Below are 27,282 nucleotides of genomic sequence, written 5' to 3' on the forward strand. Positions count from 1 at the left end.
ATAAAATACAAGCTCAATAGGTGAAATCAGATTTCACTCACAAATCAATAAACATGGCAAATATATAAAGCAGTACTGACCATATTTAATAAATTGTGATCCTTTATTAGCTGTTGCAGATGCATCTGCCAAGAAAATCATCATCATCATCATCAAAAAAAAAACACATCCCTAACAGCTATATTCAGCACAAATCACTGGAAGCAGATAGAAGTACATCCAGGTATAAACACACAAGTAATCCATATCATGTATACACGCTAAAAGCCACATAGCTAATGACCATGAGCAAATAATCTTCCTTCCAAGTGCTACAAAAGAATTGAACATCAACTAGATGCTGCATCCACCAAGCTTGAAGCACAAACTTTATTTGGTTCATAAGAAGGCCAAACAGAGAATACATCATTTGATTTTTACCACCAAACCATGAAGCTACTAGTTATCATCTGAATTGACAATCCATCGCCGTCATGCCATGTGTACGATAATGTCAGTTCTATGAAACCTCGTTACGGTTTCAGTTCTAGATCAAATAATCCTTGGGCATGGTCTAAGGAGACCTAAATTGGCTTCAATGTAAGGTCTCCGGAGACAAACCACGCCTTGAGGATAAATTGTACACTCGCATGACGGTGATGGATTGTGGCTAGTGACTCACCACCCAACCGTAGGTTCAGTGCCTCGAAAGCACCCCCGAGGCTGAGGTCTAATTGCCAACCTTGCAACTCCATGGCCACAAGATCATACACGCTGGTAGCTCCAAGCCATCGCGTGCCTCTTACCTGAGGTCAATATAAGACTCCTATTGTAGACCCTGCTACAAAGATCCAATTGCTTACCATCAATCCTACTCTCGTCCAAGAGCTGAATCTCATTAGGACATCTAGATTCTAGTCACAAAGCGCAACAAGCTCTACCTTATCAACCTTGGCATAAACCCATAGCACAACTCAGTTGTCATACCAGATGGCATCCTGCATTAGTTGTCGGCAAACACTAGTCAACTAAAAGCAGCACAACCAAGTCCTAGTGCCGTGTACTTCTAGTACAATAGACAAACTACAAGATCTCTCCTATTCAATCCTTATCTAAGACTGAACGGAGATTGTGTTTTCAAACATAACTAGTAGGCATTCACGTCTACTTTCGGGCAATCCCCATCAATTTCTGCATATGTTCGATGTCCTCAAACACCCTCAAGACAACACACGGCTTCCAGATACTTTTCATCCCACCAAATGCCCACGCAATCCCATTAACAAAGATCCTGAAGGACAATGGTTATAGTATATTCCAACTGGCATTTTCATGGGTTATATCCCTTCGAATAGATAGAAAATCCACATGACTCCAAAGTCCTAAAATGAAAATAACCCCGTGGAGTTGCATCCATCCTAGAGTATCAAACGATTCAACCGTCAACTGGTCTAGACATTCATTCTACAACCAAGAAGTTCCAAACTTCTCATCTATCTCATATACAATTCGGAGGCTGCCTCATGCATCAATATCATTTGGCCATCATGAGAGAGAGTGATGAATCACAAAACTTGTCACCCTATCAGTGACATGACAATGCTAAGATAACCAAGGTCCCTTATCTTGTTGTCACTCTGAGACTAGCACTCCTCCTCAGAATTACCAAAGGTTAACTCTGCCAAAGTATAAAGTGTCCGAGACAAGAAACCCGCTAAGCCTCAGGAGACTAAAGTTGGGCAGCCAACAATTAATAATTTATAAGTGAATACACACCAGGTTGGACTTATTTTAATGTACCAGGGTCAAAACTCAATTATGGGCAACCGGGCAAGCCCCTTATAAGAAAATGTGCTGCTATTCTAGATCTAGAGGCCTCTTGTGGAGGGCACCTAGCTAAAAGAAGAAAACCCTGGCTTACGTGGCACTTATGTGTGCTTTTAATGGCTCTTTTGCTCAGAATTGAGGGTTGGTGGCTGATTTTAAAGCTACAGAGTTTGGCGACTTCTTCTCTACTGTTTTCAGAGCTTGGTTCTTGATGCCAGCTATGTTTCCAAAGCTGGTTGACTACTCTATGGTGTATTCATAGCACTTCTGTCGCGAGAAGTGTTAGTTTTGGGGCTAATTTTTGATATTGGAGTAATTATGTCACGAGAACTATTAATTTCGTGGCTCATTTTCTCAATATACGCTTACTCAAGGCTAGTCGACTTGTTCTTCTCTCATTCTAGAGCTGGTCGACTGCTGTTTTGAGCTCTCTAGGGCTGGTCAACTTGCTTTTACAGCATCTCGAGGCTGCAAACCCTAATTGCATACAGTGCATGTACGCAAAGGGAAAGATTTTACAAACACCTAGAAGACAATTGAGTTTTTAGGACTGTTTTCAGCACGTAAACAGTGTGGGCAATTAGTAGGGTTTATGAGAAGACCAAGGGTGTCCTTGGAGTGAGCCTACAGGTGCTGACAGAGCTTGGATATGAAGCTGAAAGTTGCTTTTTGTGGAAAGCAGTGTGCGTGGACACAATTATTTATCTTATGTACTTGGAAAATTCCGGTGCTGGAGCACCCGCATCCTTTGTTGTACATCTTCTGCTTATTAGGAATAGAGAATTCCATCGAAGCAAGGCCGGCCGTTCCGGCCCTAGTCTGGTGTCCTATGCACATGATTTATTCTCAATATACTGTTGTTTATGTTGAACTGTTTAAGTTGATTGATGGTCGGAAAAAAAATTTAAGGTACGTAAAAATACGTACCATTGGTAAAAATACATAAAATCTCAGAAATTTCAGCCACCTACATAAAATTTCAGTCCATGTCCACATTGACATATAAAACTTTCGAAATAGAGAGAGAGAGAGAGAGAGAGAGAGAGAGAGAGAGAGAGTTATGTTGCTGCCTTGGGGGCCTGAGCAAGGGTGCGTGGGGAAAGGGGGCCTGAGCCAGCATATTGCCAGCCGTACTGGGCGCAAAAAAAACCCGTACTGGGCGCAAAAAAGGATTGGTGGGGAAAGGGGCGCAGGCCAGCATATTGCCAGCCGTACTCGGCGGAGGAGAAAAAAAACGTACGGATCCCCGTACAGTACGGATGTACGTGGGGAAAGGGGGACGGGCCAGCATATTGCCAGCTGTACTGGGCAGGGAAAAAAACCCAAAAACAAAAAAAAAAACAAAAAAAAAACCCCCCAAAAAAACACGTACGGATCGATCCGTGCGTACGGATCCCCGTCCGATGCGGATGTACGGTACGGATTGGATTCGTACGTACGTTTTGATCCTACCTTGGTTTCTAGACCAATCACCTTTTTGGCTCCTATGGCTTTGGGAACCCATCCTAAGAGCTAAGACAAGTATTAGAAGAGCTAAGAAGAGGATTAGAAGAGCTAAGAAGTTTATACGATACAGCAACCTTAAATTTCGGTACACCTGCAACAATATTTTGGGCTTGTATAGACTTCAGGCGTTGCGAAACGACGAATCAAACGAAACGCTTCTAGTGACAATGCTTGTGGAGGAATCCTTTGCCCTTCAAAATACACTATGCCATCGCCATGAGAGATCTATTCTTCCAATCTGCAACACCATTCTGTTGCAGTTTATATGGCACCGTACATAGATGCTTTATGCCCTTTTGTGACAAGTATACCTTGAGGCATCAAACATATACTACCCCCCTTTATCGAAACGAAGTGTCTGCATTTCCTAAGCTAACACTATTGAGGCATATCCGGCTAAAATAGACTATAAACCCAAAGAAGATCACTCATAACTCCTAAACAACGTACATGGAGATAGATATAAACCCAAAGAAGATGACCCATAACCCCTAAACAATGTGCATGGAGATAGATATCCTTCTCAAGTGGAAGGGTGCCAAAATGTCATCAATACGCGGGATTGAGAATCTATTCTTGATGGTAATCTCATTTAAAGCTCTATAATCCATACACATGCGGAATGACCCGTCTTTCTTTTGAACAAGAAGCACGGGAGAGCAATAAGGTGAGGAACTTGGCTGAACCAAACCTTTCTCTAAAAGCTCATTTACCTGCTTCATGATCTCTTCGTGTTGTGCAACACTCACACGGTATGCGGGTTTGTTAGGTGGAGAACTGCCTGGCACAAGATCTATGCGATGATCCTCGCACCTTTGGGGAGGTAATTCACCTGGCAATGCATCAGCACAACAATCATTGAATGCATGAAGAAAATTCAGCCTATCGTAAGTCAAAGCATCCACATTTTGATGACTTGGCACAATTCTATCACGAACAAAAACCAAGTACGCAGAAAGACTCTTTTTCATTGCTTTATTAATCTGGATGTGAGATACAAGTGGGATGGAATCCCCTTCCTTGCCGGCATCAATGATATGCATGCGGCCTCTATGCATAAAAGAAATCATGTTTGTCTTGTACTCTTTGCGGGGCTCAAGCCTATGATGCCATGGCTTGCCAAGCAATACATCACATTCATTAAGTGGTGCAACTAGGAAATGCTCATGATCAAGGTAACCCTGGATATGTATGCGCAACTTCCCTATTAGTGGGGTAACCTGCACCTCTTTACCAACAAAGGCAGCTTCTGCTTCAATTTGAGGTCCCATGTTCTCAACCTCAATACCCAAGGCAGCTGCCATCTGAATAGAGATGAAGTTATCGGTTGCACAATCATCAAACATAAATAAGGCGGGCTGATCCTTGATTTGACATACCATCCGTTCTTTTGCATCATGTTTTGTGTTTCCCTGTACATCGGGAACTACATGCACATTAGCCTTGGTTTGCTTGTCCTCATGCTTTGGTTTGCGGTCAGGACATTGTCTAAACATGTGCTCTTTGCTGCCACAAGAAAAACATTTCCCCTCCTTGGCATATTGCTCCCTTTGCTCGGGGGTCAAGCCAAATTTGTTCTTCTTTGGACCATGATCTTTAGATGAGGTATTTTCAGCCTTACCTCCCTTCTGGATCTCCCGGAAGCTCTTTTTAGGTGGCTGTCCACCTTTTTTGCAGATTTGGAACAGCCTTATCTTTGCCCTTTGAACCGCCTTGATCTTGCTTAATTTTGAGCACCAATTGCTCCGTAGCAAGAGCAGAGGCTATAAGCTGTTACAAAGTGTGTTTCGGGTGCAATTCAATGCTTGAACAATAAGCTCGTTGCAATCCGGAGCGAAACTTCCTCTTTCTTTCATCCTCAATGATTTGCATAAAAGTAGTTACCTCAAGCAACACTTTCCAAAACTTATTGACATACTATTGCACACTTTCATTATCTCTTTGCTCAAGTCTATCCCATTTTTGGGTGAGAGTTTGCTCCGAATTAGGTGGCAAGAACTAGGCATAAAATCTATCCTTAAACTCTTTCCAGGTGCAAATGGAGTCTTTGGTGATCTTTTCAGTGATCCACCAATGCGCAGCGGTCCCCTTTAAGAACATGCTAGCATGGCGTACTTTAGACTTCTCAGTGAAGTCCTCATCACTAAAAGCAATGTCAAACTATGCCACAAATGCTAACACTTCGGAAGTATCATGCTCTCCATGAAAAACATCAAACTTAACGGACTTGTCACCTGCTTTAAATTCCTTGAGCTTTCTAGCATGAGGCTCATGGTCCTCTCTTTTTCTTTTCCCCTTATCCAACGGGGTAGCCCTATCTGCATGGGCTCCATGCATGGGCTCCATGGGCCATCATGGAAGTTTCATGAAGCACGGTGGCATGTGCTCCACGAACCTGAGAATCAGATGCATGTGACCTTCCTGCATAAGGCAATGTCTCTCCATGAGACAACTCAGTAGGCAAGGCTCTTCTAGTGGCAGACCTGTCACCCCCTCCATGGGATACATGCCTTGAATACATGTGACCATCATGCCCTCCATGAGCACTAGTATACATATACCTGTCAGCCTTTGTGCCTTGTGGAGAAGATGCATGACGAGAGGTGGCTGTCACCTTTGCGGAGAAGGTAGGAGGTGCCAACTCCCTTGGCTTCTTGCCCACTTCTCGTGCCATGGACTCAAAAGTCATGTCTACTATTGCATCGGCTTTCCTTGCTTCAATGGCACTTTGCACATGGGGATCGTCATGCAAAAATTTCAGCTCTTGCTCTTGTGCCTGCAAAAGCTTTCTCATATGCTCCAATTCAGCCCTCATTGCATCAGGCTCTTCTTCTTGCATAACTGTCTTTCCACGAGACAGTTGTCCCCTCAGATCACTATCATGTACCCTCTCAAGGGGCTTGTGTCTTCCCTGTAAAGCATCAGAACCACACGAGGCACTTGATGGGCCCCTCGAACTAGGCACTTCCAAATGGTTGCCTCAGCTGTCCATTGTGTTAAGTGTGCTAGAAGCGGGGTGTCCAATACACAGGTTTGTTTCCCCACTAAGAAGAGGGAAATAACCGTGCTCTGATACCAATGAAACCGATCCTGTCAAGTGGGAATAGACTCCGTTGGACACCCACACGCGTAATAGCACAACTTAAATTTCACAATATAAATGAACAACTCAATAACAACTGAAAATTGAAAAGAAATGAAACGTTGATCAATGGACACCGGCACTCGGGCCGGAACCGGCCGACCCCCCCCTCAATATATGATATATTATTGGGAGTATTTAAAAGATACAATGCTCCATGGGTTCAATGAACCAAATGATGTCCATGTACAACTGAGATGAAAACAGTTACCAAACAAGAAACTTGAAGTAGACGTTCGAAGGAGAGCGATCCACTTGAAGAAGTCTAGTCTCTACGGTCCTGTACCTTCACTGGAATCCACAGAGCGCCCCACTAGTGTTCCAGGACCACGCACAAACAGGCGCTCCCGTCCTAACGCCTGGCTCTCCCGATCTCGGCACCCATGGACCGTGGTTCTCCATAAGCTTGGACTACTCGGCACCAAACGGGTGTTAGCAGCAGAGAGTATTCCTTATAAGATTTACATCAAAGACCTTTGCTTAAATCTCAATCCACTTACCTTGCAAAATAATGGATATGGCCTTCAGAAGTAGTAGGCACCCACATATAAAAGGAGAAGTCTCTATTACTGCTGTTGCTGCCAGCCCGCAAGTGAGAGAGTCGCCTATAGCTCGCTAGTGGGAGAACAAATATCAGAGGCGCCTAAGTGCAGCTGCATAGGGACTAGAGAAGGACACCTGGGCGCAGCCGCCTGCTGGCAAGAGAGAGGAGTCCTGTGCGCAGCCGCCTGCTAGGTGGAGAGGGTGGCGTCTAGGCGCAGCCGCCTGCTGGCCAGAGAGGAGCGAAGTCTGTGCACAACCGCCAGCAGAGTGGAGAGGGTGGTGTCTGGGCGCAGCCGCCTGCTGGCCAAAGAGGAGCGAAGTCTGTGCGCAGCCGCCACAGCAAAGTGGAGAGGGTGGCGTCTGGGCGCAGCTGCTTGTTGGCCAAAGAGGAGCGAGGTTCTGCACACGGTCACCTGCAGGGCAAGAAGACAGCCGACTGCAAGGCAAGATGAAGAGGTTCTGCACACGGTCACCTGCAGGGCAAGAAGACAGCCGACTGCAGGGCAAGATGAAGAGGTCGCCTGCAGGGCAAGATGACAGCCAACTGCAGGGCAAGATGACAGCCAACTGCAGGGCAAGATGAAGAGGTCGCCTGCATAGTCGAATACCCATAGCTGGATGAAGCGGTCACCTATATGTAAGCGTTGGAGAGGGCACACGTCCAACAGCTGGCCGGCCCACCTTGCTTGCATGGAGGCGGCCAGTTCCAAAGGTTCCAAGGTGGGGGGTGGGTAGGTGGCCATACACCCACCCCCACACACATGAGGGGTTCCCTTACCCACGGGTGCCCAAAATGGGTGCCCACCCTTCTAAATGAAATATTGGGAAGGGTGCCCACTCATTAATGAGTGTGAAACTGCAACCTTATAAAAAACAAAGGTTAAAAAGAATGCTAAGAAATAAACAAATGCAATACACTTACCACCTGTTCACACACAATAAAACTTGTCAGAAGACAGAGCAAACTTCACGACTCATTGGCAAGCGTCCCCGCTCAGTAAGTGGCACGTCAAACAAGCAAACACAAGAATACAAGTCATGCAAAAACAATTCCAAACATGCAAAACATGAATGCATGTGCAAACATTATCATGGACATATCTCCCGTTCATGGAACAAGTACTAAACATTTCTGTCGGACACAATGATGGCACGACAGAAAACATAAATCCCGGTCTTCCTATGGAGTGACAGTCCCATAGGTAAGACACAGATCCAGGCACGAGCCTCCCTATGGAGTGACAATCCCATAGGCAAGACACAGCACATATACTGGCTCTTCCATGGCGTGACAATCCCATGGATAGAACACAGTCCAGGTCATACACGGGTGGCACCAGTCTAGCTCCCGTCCATACGACACCATCCTGCTAACACACGGGTGACACCAGTCTAGCTCCCGTCCATGTTATGCAAAAATATTGGCCCCTTCACATGAGACACCGGCCTGGCCTCAAGTGAACGAGACACAAATCTGGAGATGGACCAAATGGTCGGCCAATTGGTGACACCCTGGCTAACTCATCCCAGATTGGGCTCACATGGGACCAGTTTCCACTCCAGGTCCAGCACCTTCTTGTTCAGATATGTCTACGCGGCATCCAAGTGTGGGATGCACGTGACACACATCAATAAACATGATTGAGTCGTGCAGTACACTCTCTCTCTAGCTTTGTTCTCTTTCTATCTCTCTCTCTCTCTCTTCTCTCTGTCTCTGCATACACACTGCACAGACGACATGGACATCTTCCATCCCCCTTAGGCCTGCCTAACCCTAACCCTAGGCTAGGTCTTCAATTGGTATCAAAGCCAACTTCACTACCACCAGGCCTGCATCGATCTCCCCTAATTATCCTCTGTATGCAGCACCTCTCTCTACAGCTCATTGCCGCCATCGTCGCTACCTCTTTCTTTCTTTAGTGTCCATGTCTGTGTGCTATTGTGACTTGAACACATTTAAGGTTTTAATAACCTTAAATGATATGCGTCAGCAATGAACGCCTCTGAGCCCGCCACCTGGGATCTTCTTTTGCACACGTCCGCCACATCTGTCTTCGCTGCAATCTCCCACTGCAGTCGTTGCCAATTGCTATCCTCGCCACTGCCGCTGTTTGGGCCCATAATCCACGTGCCCAGAGCCACCACACTACATTGGCCTGAGCAACAGCTCTCATGTACACAGGTCATCAAAAATCTTCTTAATTTTTGACAAAAATTGGTTAATTGAAAGCATTTGCATCATAACAAATCAGGGTTGTTTTGAAATCTCAACAATTAGCTCAAATTAAAGCCTGCCTATACTCTAAAATTTGGGGGTTTAGCAAAAATCAATCAAAAACAGTCAAATTGAAACTCCTCAATCAATAAAAATTGGGGGTTTTCACAAATTAGGTTACGAGAACCTAATTGAAGCCTTTCCATCATCCAAAATTTGGGGTTTTTCCAAATTGAAGCCTCCTTCGACACATCAACACCATTATGGGTCCTTTGCTCTAGCCCTCAGGCCTAAAATGACTGGCCAAGCATCAATTGCTTGGCGACGCCGTCAAAAACAGCATCTTCATCACTTCATCAACATTTCACCACTTTCAGAAGTTTTTAACCTTCCATAATATACGTACTTTATGTTTTTATATGTGAGTGTCATGGGTCCTCCGCCCGGGCTGTGCCCCGAAAAAGATTTGTAATAAATGTTCATTCTATGTGCCTTCTTTTATAAAAGACTTCTTGTTTCCATTATCCCTGTTAGAAGCTGGGGGGGTGACTAAGCAATAATCTTAACTTCGGTCATAAGCTCATTAAGTGAATAGCATGGCACGGGAGGTGCACATGGCTAGGTCGCCTCTCTGCAGTGATGAGAAAGTCAGAGGTTGGTTGCTTCTTTTGCTTTCGGGTCTCACCACCTTCACTCTGAAGAGGGGGTTGTTGGAATTCGGAGTCATATATGTGCATGTCCATCATGTGTCCCGTCGTGTGTTTTTGTGTGTGTGTAACCATGTTTGTGTTAGCATTCATCTCCTGTCTGTATCATACCTGAGTGAGGGCCTGTGATGTCGGTGTTCCCACCCCACTTCTTCCAGAGCTAGTTTGGATTCCCAAATGATATCGATCGATACCACCTAGCTCAGGAAGGGGGGAGCCACATGAAGCTTCTAGCTCCTCATGCCAGGCACACATTGATATAGAAGTTTCTGCACGCTCTACACCTACCCTTGTCAATACCCACCAAGAAACCAATGAGTCTACGTCCCCCCTTGTAAAAGTATCGTCGGAAACCATTTCCTCCATTCGTTCATGGGAGCGTACACTACTATCCCTGCAATTTGATGTGGCCACAAGGGTCATAAAAAGCTATCTGCCCACATCACTGCCTATAACCCACTGGACAAATTGGTTCCAAGGGGCTACAACATCATTGCAAAAATCTCCCTAACCTTCTCTCTTGACTGTGTAATTCCCAAATTCGAGGGAATGTATATATATAGCTTCATACACAAAAAAGAAAAGAAAAGAAAAACAAAAAATAGTAAAAAGAGCAAGAGCACATTAAGAGGAGAAATATCCGCATACAATTTCAGCAAGAGGTTCTTAGGGCTGGGAAGGAGATATCATCAGAGGACACGACCATCACCCTGTTGTCTCATCTATCCTCTCAGTACTCAGCTTTCTATTCGTCTCTGATACCACTCGGAGGCTTAGCACCATTACTTGGGAGGAGCTTGTGCCGATGATATTGGACAAGGAGGAGCAGTTTTGAGCCCTCCACAGGGCGGGCTTTGGCTGGCCAGCGGTCAAAAGGCCGCAACAACAACAACAAGGGCAAAGGGAAGTCTTCACAATCGAAGTCTTCTCAGAAGAAGCCCGACTCATATCGTGATGCTTTGAAGGCCAAGCGGACCTGTAACCATTGTGGCCAGAAGGGTCACTCCTGGAGGAAATGCCCTCAGCGGAGCACCGAGGAAGGTGCGGATTCCTCAACTGCAACCGCGAAGACTCCAGCTTTTGTGCACTTGGAGATTATGGACACGGGAGCCTCATCTTCTTCGAGAGGGGAGGCAGTTGTTCTCACCGTTGGGTATACTCGGGAGTGGATTCTCGACAGTGGTGCTTCTAGGCACATGACTCCTTCCAGAGAGTTGTTACAAGACCTTCAGAGGCAAACAGGTCACATCTTTATTGGTGACAAGTCCACTATCCCGATTCACAGTGAGGACACATTGGAGATCGTCCCCGATGGCAGAGGGGGGAAGCATTCCTCCCCAGTTTTTTATGTTCAATCTCTTGGTTTTCATCTTTTGTCAGTGCATGAGGTTTGCAAGACTGGCATGCGGGTGGAGTTTGAAGAGCATTCAATTGCTATCCGGGACAAAGCAACAAGCCAGGTTGTTTGGAAAGGCGGAGTGATAATGGGATTTACAAACTCGCAGCACTCTCTTCTCTTATAGGTACCCAACTCGGTGATTTGTGGCATTTTCGTTTTGGCCACTTGAATGTACACGCGTTGTGACGGGCTTTTCAGGACCAGATGGTGGATGGCTTGCCAGATGTTGGCAACAGGCAGGGACACTGCAGTTCTTGCATTCATGGGAAGCAGCATAGGGAGTCTTTTCCGAAGCAGGCTACCAGGCAGCTTCAAAACCACTGGAGTTGATTCACATTGACTTGTGTGGGCCTATGCAGACCCCATCTTTGGGAGAAGCCTTGTATTTCATGTTGATTGTGGATGATTGTAGCAAGTTCACATGGGTGTATTTTCTACCACATAAGGACCAAGCCTTTGCTCGATTCAAGGACTGGTATGCTTTGGTGGAAAAGGAGTCTGGATTGCAGGTGAAGACTATTCGGGCTGATAAAGAAGGGGAGTTCTCTTCCAATGCTTTTGTGCGGTTTTGTGCGGGGAATGGCATCAAGCGGGAGCTGGCCAATACAGGGTCGCCTTCAGAGAATGGAGTGATTGAGCGAAAGAACCAGACTGTGGTGGAGATGGCGAGGACGAAGTTGGGGCATCGCGACCTTCCTTGTACACTTTGGGGAGAAACTGTGGCTATGGCTGACCATATCCTCAACCGATCTCCAACGACTGCAATGCCTAAGATGACTCCGTTTGAAGCTTATTTTGGCAAGAAACCAGATGTCTCCCATTTCCGTGTTTTTGGGAGTGATGCCGATGATCACATTCCAAAGAAGCAAAGGGGGAAGCTTGACTCTCCAAGTCCCAGATGCGTGTTTTTGTGGGATATAACTCTTTTTCCAAAGGCTACAGGTTATATGACTTGGAGCGGAATGAGGTTGTTGTCAGCAGAGATGTTGTCTTTGATGAGCATGTTCCAGCTTTCACTGTTGAGGAGCCATTGCTTCTTGGAGAGCCAAATGAGTATGAGGATGAGTCCCGGGCTATTGTTCCACCTAGCCAGCCTCAATCAGTAGGAGAGGTTGATCCCGAGGTTGGAGGTTTGCCACAGCAACAGCAGGAGGCTCCGCGTTCGGTTTGGATACCTAAGTGGTGGTTGGGTACCATTCGAGAGTCTAGTGTGATAGAGCATCCCTCCAAGTGGACCATGGAGTATGGACCTCGAAGATCGCATCAAGTTCGTGGCAAACGTCAGTCAGAGGAGCATTTACAAGTAAATTATGCCTTGATGTCTCGTATCATTCGGGACAAGGAGCCTACTTCAGTTAAGGAAGCTCTTTCCCACGAGACTTGGAGCAAAGCCATGCAAGTGGAACTAGAGGCCATAGAGAAGAATGGGACTTGGGAGTTGGTTCCGAGGCCATTGGTATCAAGTGGATCTACAAAACCAAGTATAAGTCTGATGGGTCCGTGGACAAGCACAAGGCCAGACTTGTGGCTAAGGGCTATGCTCAACAACCAAGCATCGACTATGAGGACACTTTTGCACCGACAGCTAGCATGGCCAAGATTCAAATAGTTCTTGCCCTTGCATCTCATCAGGAGTGGCCGGTGTATCAGATTGATGTTAAATCTACGTTCTTGAATAGTGACTTGCAGGAGGAGGTGTATGTTGAGCAACCTCCAAGTTTTGAGATTCCGCGCTCAAAAGGTGTCGTTTACAGGTTGCGGAAGGCCTTGTATGGTCTGAAACTGGCTCCCAAGGCTAGGAACCAGAAGATTGGTATTTTCTTTCAGAAACAGGGTTTCCAGAGATCAGTTGTTGTAGATTCGAACTTGTATCTCTTTCGGGAACGCGGTATGGTCACATTGATTATCCTCTGTGTGGATGATCTTGTCGATGAAGCTGCCCTATCAGAGGAGTTTGAGATGACGGATTTAGGCTTACTCCATTTCTTTTTGGGATTGGAGATTTGGCAAACCTAGAGGGGATTCTTTGTTTCTCAGCAGCAATGTGTTCATGAGTTGCTAGAGACCTTTGGGATGGAGAACTGCAAGCCTATTTCATCTCCGATGGACCTGAATACCAAACTTAGTGTACATGATCCTTGTGAGCAGGTTGATGCCTCTTTGTATCAGAAACTAGTGGAGGGGGATCGAGGGACCAAGTCAGACTCCGAGGTTGGAGTGACTCTGATTAGGGAGGAGATCCAGACACGAGGAGATCTACCTCAGGACACGGCTTTACCCTTGCCTCAAGAGTGATTTCTTGGTGCAACAAGAAGCTGCCTTGTCTTCCACTGAGGCAGACTATCGGGCTACTTGTGATGCTGCTTGCGAGGTAGGTTACTTGGCGAGATTGGGTTTCAGCAAAAGGAACCCACGATCATCTAGTGCAACAACCAAAGTTGTATAGCTATTGCTTGGAGCCCGGTCTTCCATGCCCCAAACAAGCATATTGAGATACAATATCACTTTGTTCGAGAGAAGATCTTGGATGGTGACATCTTGCTTGCCTTTTGTTCGACGGAGGACAATGCCGTGGACCTCTTCACGAAGCCTCTACCTTAGCATATGCTCCGTCAGCACTCCAGTTCACTGGGATTGGTTCCACATCCAGGAGCTAAGAGGGTGTTAGCATTCATCTCCTGTCTGTACCATACTGAGCGAGGGCTTGTGATGTGGGTGTGCCCGAACGTGTGAGGATGACTCCATCATGTTCCTGTTTTCCCCATTTTTTCTAGTTGTTTGCTTGTCGTGGGCGAGCTATTTTTCCTGGCCGACTTGTAGGCCAGGAGGCAACCGCCTATGAGCTGGCATACCACGCTGCTCTAGTCGTGGGTCAACCAACCACTACTTGTGCTGGCCGACTAGACTAGATCTAGTCGTAGGCCCATGCAGAGGGGTTGTTGGCCTGTTTCTACAGGCCAACTGAAACCGATCCCGTCAAGTGGGAAAGACTCCGTTGGACACCCACACGCTTAATAGCACAACTTTAAAACCACAAATATGAAATGGACAACTTAAAACAACTTGAAATTTAATTGAACAGAAATGGAAAGATGGACACCAGCACTGGGGCCGGAACGGGCCGACCCCCCCCCCCTCAATATATGATATATTTATTGGGAGTATTTAATGTATACAATGCTCCATGGGTTCCGAGAACCAGATAATGTCCATGTACATATGAAAACAGTACCAAAACAAAATAGGCTCGAATTTCGATGTAGAAGCTTGAAGCAAAACGACCACTAGTGTGGCTCAATCGCTACGGTCCTGTGCTTTCACTGGACTCCGCGGAGAGCGCCTCACTGGTGTTCCGAGACCACGCACAAACAGGCGCTCTCGTACTAACGCCTGGCTCTCCCGATCTCAGCACCTTTGGACCGAGGTTTGCCAATACAGCTTGGACAACCCGGCACGGAACAGGTGTGGCCGTAGAGGGATGAATCCCTTATCAGATTTAAACATTAAATGCTTTATTCAAATCTGAAAAATCACTTACTTGTAGATGGTTGATAGAAGACCAAAACTTGTGGTGTTTGTGTAGACTTTGAAACCACCCTTGTTGAAGTAATAGTTGCCTCGTGTAGAATCACCAGACAAGTTCCACCACAAAGGGCACAGCCGCCTGCTGTGGGTAGGCGCAACTTGAGCCGCCAGAGGTTGTACGTTGTAAGCAGGTACACAGCAGCCGCCTTGAAGGGTGTATACGCAGCAGTGCAGAGAAAGATGGCAGCCGCCTGTAGTGCTGATGCTGCCAGCCGCCTGGGGACAGATTACGTGCAGTGGTAAAGGGAGAGATGGCAGCCTCTTGTATGGATGGTGAAGCAGCCGCCAGGTGTACAGTACAGCCAGCCGCCTGGGAGAGTGCAGCGTGGAGTAAACAGCTGCCTGTAATAACTCTCAGCCACCTGTAGAAGCAGGCGCAGCCAGCAGCAAAGAGCACTCAGCCACCTGTAGAGAGATAGGCGCAGCCAGCAGCAAAGAGCACTCAGCAATCGTTGTGCAGGGAAGGCAGCCGCCTATTGGAGGAGCAGCCGGCTGGAGGATATGAGGGTGGTGGAGTAGCTGATTCGACAGCAAGCGCAGGTGATCACCGGGTGATGAAAAATCAACGCCAAGAAGATGCGATGGATCCTACGCTTGAAGGGGGCCCTTTTTTTTAATAAAATTGAAAGTGGAGTTAACCTTGGTCATACCCACGTTTGCATGTGGGGGATTAGTGGGGGTAGGTGACCATGCCCACCCCCACACTCACTTAAAAGTGGGGCTCCCCACCTTGGCCCCAAAGTGGGTGCCCAAAGGGGGTGCCCACTTTTAAATAAGTGTGAACCCCTAACCTTGTAAATCAAAGGGTTAGAATATAAAACATTAAAACAACATGTACCATATACTTACCACCTGTTCACATGCACTGAAACTCGTCAGAATACAGAGCAGACTTCACGACTCACTGGCAGGCGTCCCCGCTCAGTAAGTAACACGTCAGGCAGGCAAACACACAAATACATGTCATGCGAAAACAGTTTCAAACATGCAAAATATGTGTGCATGTGCAAATAGTAACATGGACATATCTCCCGTTCATGGAACAAGTACAAAATATCTGTCGGCACAAAACTGGCACGACATAAAAACATAAAAACCTGGTCTTCCTATGGAGTGATAGTCCCATAGGTAAGACACAGTTCCAGGCACGAGTTTCCCTATGGTGTGACAGTCCCATAGGCAAAACACGGCACGAATACTGGTTCTTCCATGGCGTGACAATCCCATGGATCGAACACAGTCCAGGTCATACACGGGTGGCACTGATCTGGCTCCCGTCCATACGACACCATCCTGCTAACACACGGGTGGCACCAGTCTGGCTCCCGTCCATGTCAGCAAAATACTGGCCTCTTCACATGAGACACCGGCCTGGCCTCAAGTGAACGAGACGCAAAAACTGGAGATGGACCAAATGGTCGGCCAATTGGTGACATCCCCCCGGGCTTCTAAAGAGTTGACCTCAACTTAAAAGCCTCAAGATATGCCTGCAACAATTGCGGATAATCTGCAAAATAATCCTCATTTACCCATTTGGCATCAATAGGCAAATAATTCTTAAACTTCACAAGGTATCTCCTGGAAAGCTTTCCTGCAGGTAGCTTTCTCTCCTTGTGAAAAACAATCTGTTCTGGCTGGAGGATCTCCTCAAGCTCTTCAATTTCTGGCGGATCTTCTGTGACAGGCTCATCAGGATCTGGCCCCACATATTTCCGAAATAGACTCACATGAAAAGCATTGTGAATCTTCCAATGACTAGGTAAAGCAAGCCTGTAGGACACTTCATTGATCTTCTGAATCACCTTGAAGGGTCCATAATAGCGAGGAGAAAGCTTAAGATATGATCCTTCTCGTCCTGGCCTCTTCCGAAGCCTAGCCTTCTCAAATTTCAGCAATACCCAATCACCTTCTTTGACTTCCATGTCCCTTCTATGCTTGTCAGCAGCCATTTTATGCTTATCCTGAGATCTTGCAATGGCTGTCCGCACCTGACTAAAGGCAACATCTAAGTCACGAACATATTCATCAGCTGCAAAAATCTCATCCTTTGTACGAAGGATGGGTGGCAAGACCACTCTGCCATAAATAATCTCAAACGGAGCCTTTCCTGTGGAAGCATGGATTGTATTGTTGTAGGCAAACTCAACAAGTGGAAGATACTTCTCCCATGCACTCTTTTGATCTGCCACATAACACTTCAACAAATCCAACACAGCTGAATTTGCAGCTTCACTTTGGCCATCCGTTTGGGGATGATAAGCTGATGAAAACTCAAGTTTAGTACCCATATTATCAAACAAAGCCCTCCAAAATAGGCTTGTAGTCCTGGGATCTCTATCCCCAACAATGGATTGAGGCATACCATGATGCTTGAAAATATTAGCAAGAAAAAGCTTTACCATATGATCAGCTTTAATGGTTTTCTTGACAGGCAAGAAGTGAGCTTGCTTGCTAAATCTGTCCACAATAGTCCAAATAGCATCATTCCCATGCTGGGATCTAGGCAAATCCATAATAAAATCCATCGTGATACTTTCCCAAGGTTGCGAGGGAATAGGCAATGGCTGAAGCAAACCTGGAGGCTTTTGCCTATCAAATTTCACCTTTTGGCAAGTAATACATGCACGCACATAAGCCTCAATGTCTTTACGCATGCTTGGCCAAAAGAAGTACCTCTGAATCATGCGAGTAGTAGGCATAATACCTCGATGACCAGCATATGGTGGAGCGTGACATTCGTCCATAACCTTTGAACGCAAATCCTTCACCACACATAGGCAATTATCCTTCATGAGATAACCCTCGTTGATAACATAAGAGGCATGTGAATGACCAGCCATCAAATCAGTCCATATATGGCAAAAATCAGCATCCAAATGATACAAATCTCTCATAGCAGATAGATCTCCATGAGAGGCCACTGAGACTGCAGCAACATAAGGCCTCCGGCCACCACATTTTTCTTTCCGGGAGTATGCACAATCTGAAAATGAAACATGGAAAGAAAGTTTGCCATTCTCATCTGCTTTTCTGAAAGCTTGGTTTGAGATAGAAAGTATCTCAAGCTTTGATGATCTGTCTTGACTACAAATTCAGCCCCAAGAAGATAATGTTTCCAAATCTTTAAGGCGTGAATTACAGCCAAGAGCTCTTTCTCATAGATATCCATATGAAGCTCAGCATCATGCAAACGACGGCTCTCGTATGCAACTGCATGCCCTTCTTGATTTAGGACAGCTCCTATGCAATCACCACAAGCATCACATTCAACCACGAATGACTTATGCAAGTCAGGAACAATCAATACTGGACCACATATGATCGCATGCTTGAGCTGCAAGAAAGCATCCTGTTCCTTTGAAGTCCATTTGAAAACAGTTTTCTTCTTTGTGAGATCATGTAGAGGAGTGGCAATCATAGCAAAATGCCTTATGAAACGCCTGTAATACGAACATAATCCCAGAAAACTACGTACTTGATGTACGTTTTGCAATTCGGGCCAATTCCGAATAGTCTCTATCTTTGCAGGATCCATTGTAACTCCATCTTTGGATACAATATGTCCCAGATAATGAATCTCTGAAAGGAAAAACTCACTTTTCTTGGCATTGACGAAAAGTTTATGCTTCCGCAACTCTTCGAACACTGTGACCAAATGAGTTCTGTGTTCCTCCTCATTCTTGGAGAAAACCAAGATATCATCAAAGAAGACTCCTGTAAACTTGCGATGGGGTCGGAATATCCTATCCATCATACGATTAAAAGTAGCAGGAGCATTGGTGAGACCAAAAGGCATTACCAAGAATTCATATAATCCGAAGGCTGTCCTGAATGCAGTCTTATGGACATCTTGTGGCACCACGCGTATCTGGTGATAACCACTCTTCAAATCAAGTCTGCTAAAGTAAGCCATCAAGCTTATCCAAAATATCATCAATACGTGGAATTGGGAATCTGTTCTTGATGGTAAGCTTGTTCAAAGCTCTGTAGTCCCACACATACGGAATGATCCGTCCTTCTTTTGAACAAGAAGCACAGGAGAGCAGTAAGGTGAGGAACTGGGCTGAACCAAACCTTTCTCTAAAAGCTCGTTTACTTGCTTCATAATTTCTTCTTGTTGTGCAGCACTCACTCGGTTTGCGGGTTTGTTAGGTGGAGAACTACTTGGCACAAGATCTATGCGGTGATCTTCGGGCCTTTGGGGAGGTAATTCACCTGGCAACGAGTCAGCAAAACAGTCGTTGAATGCATTAAGAAAATTCAGCCTATCATTAGACATAGCATCCACATTTTGATGATTTGGCACAAGACTATCACGCACAAAAACCAAGTACGCTGAAAGACTCTTTTTCATTGCTTTATTAATTTGGATGTGTGATACAACTCGGATGGAATCCCCTTCTTTGCCAGCATCAATAAAATGCATGCGGCCTTTATGCATAAAAGAAATCATATTAGACTTATAGTCTTTGCGGGGCTCAAGCCTATGGTGCCACGGCTTGCCCAACAATACATCACATCCATTCAGTGGAGCAACTAAGAAATGCTCATTGTCAAGGTAACCCTGTATATGGATACGCAACTTCCCAATCAAAGGGGTAACCTGCACCTCTTTACCAATAAATGCAGCTTCGGCTTCAATCTGAGGTCCCATGTTTTCAACCTCAATACCCAATGCAGCTGCCATTTGCATAGAGATGAAATTGTCAGTTGCACAGTCATCAAACATGAATAGTGCGGGCTGATCCTTGATTTGCCCCCAAGCCTTGCAAACCATACGCTCTTTTGCATCATGACCTGTATTACCTTGCACATCAGGAACTGCATGAACATTTGCTTTGTTGTGCTTGTCCTCGTGCTTTGGTTTGCGGGCATTGTCGGAACATGTGGTCTTTGCTACCACAAGAAAAGCATTTTCCATCCTTAGCATATTGCTCTCTTTGCTCTGGAGTTAAGCCGAATTTGTTCTTTCTTGGGCCCTGTTCTTTAGATGTGTTATTTTCAGCTTTACCACCCTTGTATGACTCTCGGAAGTTCTTTTTAGGTGGCTGTCCACCCTTTTGCTGATTCGGGACAGCCTTGTCCTTCCCCTTGAAACCTCCTTGATCCTGCTTGATCTTGAGCACCAATTGCTCTGTAGCAAGGGCAGAAGCTGTGAGTTGTTGCAACGTCGTGCAGTGGTAAAGGGAGAGATGGCAGCCTCTTGTATGGATGGTGAAGCAGCCGCCAGGTGTACAGTACAGCCAGCCGCCTGGGAGAGTGCAGCGTGGAGTAAACAGCTGCCTGTAATAACTCTCAGCCACCTGTAGAAGCAGGCGCAGCCAGCAGCAAAGAGCACTCAGCCACCTGTAGAGAGATAGGCGCAGCCAGCAGCAAAGAGCACTCAGCAATCGTTGTGCAGGGAAGGCAGCCGCCTATTGGAGGAGCAGCCGGCTGGAGGATATGAGGGTGGTGGAGTAGCTGATTCGACAGCAAGCGCAGGTGATCACCGGGTGATGAAAAATCAACGCCAAGAAGATGCGATGGATCCTACGCTTGAAGGGGGCCCTTTTTTTTAATAAAATTGAAAGTGGAGTTAACCTTGGTCATACCCACGTTTGCATGTGGGGGATTAGTGGGGGTAGGTGACCATGCCCACCCCCACACTCACTTAAAAGTGGGGCTCCCCACCTTGGCCCCAAAGTGGGTGCCCAAAGGGGGTGCCCACTTTTAAATAAGTGTGAACCCCTAACCTTGTAAATCAAAGGGTTAGAATATAAAACATTAAAACAACATGTACCATATACTTACCACCTGTTCACATGCACTGAAACTCGTCAGAATACAGAGCAGACTTCACGACTCACTGGCAGGCGTCCCCGCTCAGTAAGTAACACGTCAGGCAGGCAAACACACAAATACATGTCATGCGAAAACAGTTTCAAACATGCAAAATATGTGTGCATGTGCAAATAGTAACATGGACATATCTCCCGTTCATGGAACAAGTACAAAATATCTGTCGGCACAAAACTGGCACGACATAAAAACATAAAAACCTGGTCTTCCTATGGAGTGATAGTCCCATAGGTAAGACACAGTTCCAGGCACGAGTTTCCCTATGGTGTGACAGTCCCATAGGCAAAACACGGCACGAATACTGGTTCTTCCATGGCGTGACAATCCCATGGATCGAACACAGTCCAGGTCATACACGGGTGGCACTGATCTGGCTCCCGTCCATACGACACCATCCTGCTAACACACGGGTGGCACCAGTCTGGCTCCCGTCCATGTCAGCAAAATACTGGCCTCTTCACATGAGACACCGGCCTGGCCTCAAGTGAACGAGACGCAAAAACTGGAGATGGACCAAATGGTCGGCCAATTGGTGACACCAACTGTTGCCCCATGCCCATATATATATAGGACACTTGCCCCCCCACACTTTTTTGCACGGGATATACTTGTGTATATAGTAGAGCTAGACAAAACATCCACAAATGCTACAAAAGAAGCTTGCACATGTGACACCGCATAGAGGCCGGAATGCACATAGTTGTGATGAAGCTACCCTATGAGAGGAGTTTGAGATGACAGATTTAGGCTTACTCCATTTCTTTTTGGGATTGGAGATTTGGCAAACCTAGGGGGGATTCTTTGTTTCTCAGCAGCGGTGTGTTCATGAGTTGCTAGAGACCTTTGGGATGGAGAACTGCAAGCCTATTTCATCTCCGATGGACCTGAATACCAAACTTAGTGTACATGATCCTTGTGAGCTGAACACCAGATTGGACTTGAGTTTTCCAGAGGGACTGCTGAGCTCATTTATGCAAATGCCTTTGGAAACTCATTGGGACACATGATTGTGGATCTTGTGATATCTGCAGGGTACGAAGGATCTTAGACTCTTTTATGACAGTGGAGGGGGATCGAAGGACCAAGTCAGACTCCGAGGTTGGAACTTGGCATGACTCTGATTCGGGAGGAGATCCAGACACAAGGAGATCTACTTCTCCACTGAGGCGGAGGAGTATCGCGCTACTTGTGCTGCTGCTTGCGAGGAAAGTTACTTGGCGAGATTGGGTTTCAGCCAAAGGAACCCACGATCATCTAGTGCAACAACCAAAGTTGTATAGCTATTGCTTGGAACCCGGTCTTCCATGCCCCAAACAAGCATATCGAGATACAATATCACTTTGTTCGAGAGAAGATTTTGGATGGTGACATCTTGCTTGCCTTTTGTTCGACGGAGGACAATGCCGTGTAAGAGGGTGTTAGCATTCATCTCCTGTCTGTACCATACTGAGTGAGGGCTTGTGATGTGGGTGTGCTCGAACATGTGAGGATGCCTCCATCATGTTCCTGTTTTCCCCATTTTTTCTAGTTGTTTGCTTGTCATGGGCGAGCTATTTTTCCTGGCCGACTTGTAGGCCAGGAGGCAACCGCCTATGAGCTGGCATACCACGTTGCTCTAGTCGTGGGTCAGCCAACCACTACTTGTGCTGGCCGACTAGACTAGATCTAGTCGTAGGCCCATGCAGAGGGGTTGTCGGCCTCTGTTTCTACAGGCCGACTGTTGACCCATGTCCATATATATAGGGCCCCCACACTTTTTTGTACGGGATATACTTGTGTATATAGTAGAGCTAGACAAAACGTCCACAAATGCTGCAAAAGAAGCTTGCACATGTGACACCACATAGAGGCCGGAATGGCCCGACCTCCCCCCTCCCCCCCTTGGAGTATTTTATTACCCAAGGAGAATAATATCATGTACAAGCTTTGAGGGCCTTACTCCCCCCCCGGGAGATGCAGGATTATCCATATACAAATGCCATAACATAGCCCAACACGAGGCAACCATAAAATTCAGCCAAAACACAGGCTGAATAAATGTTGAGCCAACAATAAAATCCATGTAACTCCGTGTGGGAACTGATTCTTCCCCAAAAACCACGGGTCTTCATGTAATAGAGTTGGTACAACAAGTTCAGCTCTCCATTCAGCCAATAAACCTCTCGGGTGAGAAGAAAGAGAGTAAGGAGCTTTACTTGGACAGCTAGCTTGGGTAGTGGACTGCTTTTTTTTATCTATACAAATACACTGATGCTGAACATATTAGTCAAATTCAAATTATGCTTCGGCATAAGACGTTCGCATGGTGGAAAGACCTGTGTGTGAAGCCAACAACATGGGCTTATTTTCAGCTTGTAATTAAGACACAATTTGTCTCTTTTAAGAAGATAGAACAGTTTCGAAGGTTGTTTAAATTGGAGATGGGAAAGAAGTGCCTCGACAACTATCCTCAGGAGTTTAAAAACCTGGTGAACTGTTGTAAGGCCCTTGAGGAGCCTCATGTGTTGGTTTATACGTTATTGTTTGGCCTTCCGCTAGATTATCAGAATGAGGTTCTCTAGAACTATGTTCACTCATTGGACGACATTTACAGATATGCGAAGAATTTTGAATCTTGTAGATACCCTTGTAGTCAAAAGGGGTGGTGAGCCTGCAGGTGATTCGTCATGCGGGAACCAAAAATACTCTAAAGACGAGAAGCAAGGACATGTGGTCGCATCCCAAGAGGGTCGGTTGTCATAGCGAGATTCCAAAAAGTGCTCCAGAGGCAAGCGAAGATCTGCACCGTTGATCGAGGAATAGGTGACAAAGGCGCTGAAGGACACAACCTATGCTTCGAGTGCAATGAGCCAACCTTCATTACAAGGATTTTTCGAAGAAGTCATCTTTGGGAGGTAAGACCTCGGTACATTTTACGGAACTACAAGGTAACTCTTTGATCTCTTCTCTTGAAATTCATCACGTGGATAGTAGTAGTTGCTAGCGCTGTCGGATTAGCAAGTCTGCCTTTGGTCCGCATGATCTTCTCCGAGCTGAGGGATCTATAAGCAGCCATTGTGTGTGGATTCTGTTTGACAAGGGCTCTCCTTACGATTTTATTTATTCATGTTCGCAAACTCTCTGGCTATCCACAGTGGCAAGTGATCATTGTTATGTGGTCAATCTTGCCAAGGGTATGGATGCGGAAGTGTGGGATCAAACGATGCCTAGGTTGGAGGTCCAAATTCAGGACTACCAGGAGGCTTTGGACTTCCACATCATGAACCTTAACAAAGTGGAGACGCGATCTTCGGAATGTCGTGTTTTTTTTATAAGAGCGAGATGATAATGTTAGATTATTGGTCTCACAGGCTCTCTTTTGTTCATGATGGTGAACTGTATGTGATTCGGGATAATGTTCCTTGTGGACATAGTTGCCGGCGTTTCATGAAACACGTTTCATAAATGTTTCTTTCAAATCCCAGACATTCCAAAAACGTTTCATAAAAAGGGGATCTAGGCCCCAAAAGTTATATATAAGTTTATAATATGTTAGAATTTATTGCCTTCCTTGCAAAACAATATTAAACATGCATCATTTACACATTTAAACATGTTTACAAGTTAAAACTAAAGAATCTGGGTGACCCAGTTACAGTGCGCACCCAACCAACCAATTGGCATTAATAAACTGGCAACATCAAGAATCAAGATCCGGATTCCATCATCAATAATGGCAACTACTCAAAACTCAAGACAATATATATAAAGCAGACTAGCGTGGTGAGCAGGTGTCATCAACTCCTCATACAACATGGCATATATATCGCACTCCTCCTGAGGAATCTCTGGGACATCTTTCATCTTCTCAATGCCGATTTTATCGGCATTGACCTGGCGAGGCTCTATCGGATTGCTCGTCTGTTCAATTAGGCAGAGATTGCAATGGCAATACACCAACCGCTTCAACTGAGCAGTAGCCAACCTGGTTTTCTTCTTAAGTTCTTTGTATGGAAGAGGGCCCATGTGCTCCAGTTCCTCTCACAAGGACCCGAATTGCAATCCTGTGAGAGGACTCCAATAGCAAGGTGTTTCCGCCATTAAAAGACAGAAACTTTGTAAGTATAATCATCATTGCTCAATGTATTATGGACATGATATAACTTATAAGTCGAAATAATAGTCTCGTCTTTTAGAGTTGTACTCACCAAGTGAGGGCTATTGATCCCATGCTTCTTCCACCATGAGACTGGCTGAAGCTCTCTCTCTCACACGATAGCAATTTATCTACCAAATGTGTGGTTGGCATTTTGATACACTAGCCACTCATCCTCCAAGCATCTCATGAGCTCCACGTCTCCTCTTGTCCACAGCTACGTCCTACCAGTTGCTATCTTTTCCATTCTTGTAGCTCGGATTTGATGTTTGCAGGCGCGCCTTCCCCAGTTAAACCTGTGAAATGGGTCTTAACACGGATTATGGACCCTCCTGATCAAACCCCGCAAAAATTACATTTCCACTTTTGGGTGCCTGAACCACCATATCTTGATACAAGAGTGACATGGGCCCACATGGCATCCTTACTGCGAGGCATCTTGACAAAGGCAGGGCAAGATAGACACCCGGCATGAAAACCCAAAATCTATTTTTTTTTTTTCAAAATCGAAGAAAAAAGGCGCAAATTAGCACAACCAACTTGAGAAATGGCGGGCATGGAACTTGAGAAGTGCGGGAGGAGCTGGAAGGTGCTGATTTTTGCAACACAAGATCTCCCTTAAACGTTTTCACAAGAGCAGGTAGGTGTTTTTTAGAAAAACGAGCTTTCTGGATAAAAAGCGCTTAAATCGTACATTACCCAAGTGAACACGAATGAATTGTGTTTCATTCGTATGAAACATTTCGTTTCATTCATAGTGAATGAAACACGTTTCATTGCAACTATGCTTGTGGATTTTTTGATGTAAACTTGACTTAGGCTTCAGCTGTGGATATATATGAAACTCTTTTTGATGCAAATTCTGAGTCATTTTGATGTTTTCATGACTTTTGAATTATGAATTTTTGTTAAGATCATCTACTTGTGAATGTTATTCAATCCCAAGTAGAGTTCTTAAAAAACAACAAAACTTTGGATGATATTTCAAGAGAGTTTTGTGATGTATTTTCGAGTGAGAAGGTTCCCCACGTGAGAGGGGGGTGGTAGTCTGGTCTCCTGACAACCTTATTAGTTTAGCCAGAAGTAGGAAGACGAGATTGCACTACAATTGTAAGATTATCTCAATATTCAGTCTAGCAAGTTTCCACGGGATGCTCCCATTCTTCTGTCGTAGAAGAAATATGGTAGAATGTGCTTTTGTGTGAATTACAAAAGCTTGAATAAACTCACTGTCAACAATGTATCCTTTCTCGAGGATCAATGAACTAGTAAATCGTCTTCAAGGTGTTGAGTATTTCACTAAGCTTGATCCACAGTCATGCTAGATCCTATGCTAGAGTGGACTATTGAAATTTCACAATACCTTGAGTATGGTTTTTCTAGAGGAAAAACAAGGATAGGATGCGTTGACTTATCAATGGACAAGTGTATAAGCTTGGTAAGAATGATGTTTTACAAAGATGTGTGCATAAAGATGAATTTGTAATCATTCTAGAAGAAGCACTCTCTCTTAAGAACATTTTGTCGATAAAGTTACAAAGAGTTCTCCTGTCACCAGCCTAGACATTTCCTAGTATGAAAGGGGTTTGGTGGACTCCAGGACGTCCAACTATTCAGAAAGATCAAGCTTTGGGAATGGGGGAATATCCTGGAATACACTCCTAAAATTTAGGAGTTTTGCTATTTTTGGCCCGACTCTGATAGAAATTCCGTTCACGTCATTATGTCTGGAATTGAGCAAATACCAAGAGTTGCCAAAGTACCTATGACAAATGGGCAACCAGTTGGGATCTTTTTAGAGATAAAGATTATGGGAGAACCCATCCCTTAGATTGGGACATGTGGCAAGAAAGTGGATCAAAGTGAGACGAGTGGCCTCACACTTGTCAAGAAAGTGGATCAAAGTGAGACAAGTGGCCTCACATTTGTCATTATAGCACTGTACCAACCATTGTACCTACTGTACCAGCTATTGTACTTGGAAAAGAGACTTGCAAAGGAGTACTACTACCTGCAACTTGGGGAGCCTAGGAGCATAGCTCTGCCAACTCTCTTTGGATCGTATGTATGCCCTATAGTGCACCCATACCTTCAGCCATATTCAGCCTTGCAGTCTGCCCTGTAGACACACGGTCTGGGCATCTTAATGTACACCAAACGTACTCAGGGCCTCAGGCTGCCATGCTTGTGTGTGTGAAGCAAACAGTGCTTTATAGCAGTCAAAAGTGTGCCCAGCACGCTACGGTTCACAGCCTCTCCACTTCCCGTCTTTACACCCTTCTCCAGGCAGGTTCCACACATACATGCATTAGGGTTTCCCCCCTTCACTCAGGCGTCTGCTCAGTCCAAGATAATGCTGTTCACAGCCATGTAGACATTAAACTTCCAGTAGAGTCCCAAAAAGCA

At 45.5% G+C, this 27,282-nt stretch overlaps 1 protein-coding gene across 3 annotated transcripts in view; it reads right to left on the reverse strand.

Annotated features, from left to right (window-relative positions):
- Positions 1-27,282, reverse strand: part of LOC147627555 (uncharacterized) — a 150,768-nt gene that overhangs the window by 117,767 nt on the left and 5,719 nt on the right. For all 3 annotated transcript variants that reach the window (XM_086814472.1, XM_086814474.1, XM_086814473.1), the window contains exon 8: positions 81-125. In XM_086814472.1, the coding sequence (XP_086670598.1) occupies positions 81-125 (45 nt within the window). The remainder of the gene's footprint in view (positions 1-80; positions 126-27,282) is intronic.

Source organism: Cibotium barometz, chromosome 20, assembly GCF_041138505.1.
Source record: "Cibotium barometz isolate CiBa-2024 chromosome 20, ASM4113850v1, whole genome shotgun sequence".
Lineage (NCBI taxonomy): Eukaryota > Viridiplantae > Streptophyta > Polypodiopsida > Cyatheales > Cibotiaceae > Cibotium > Cibotium barometz.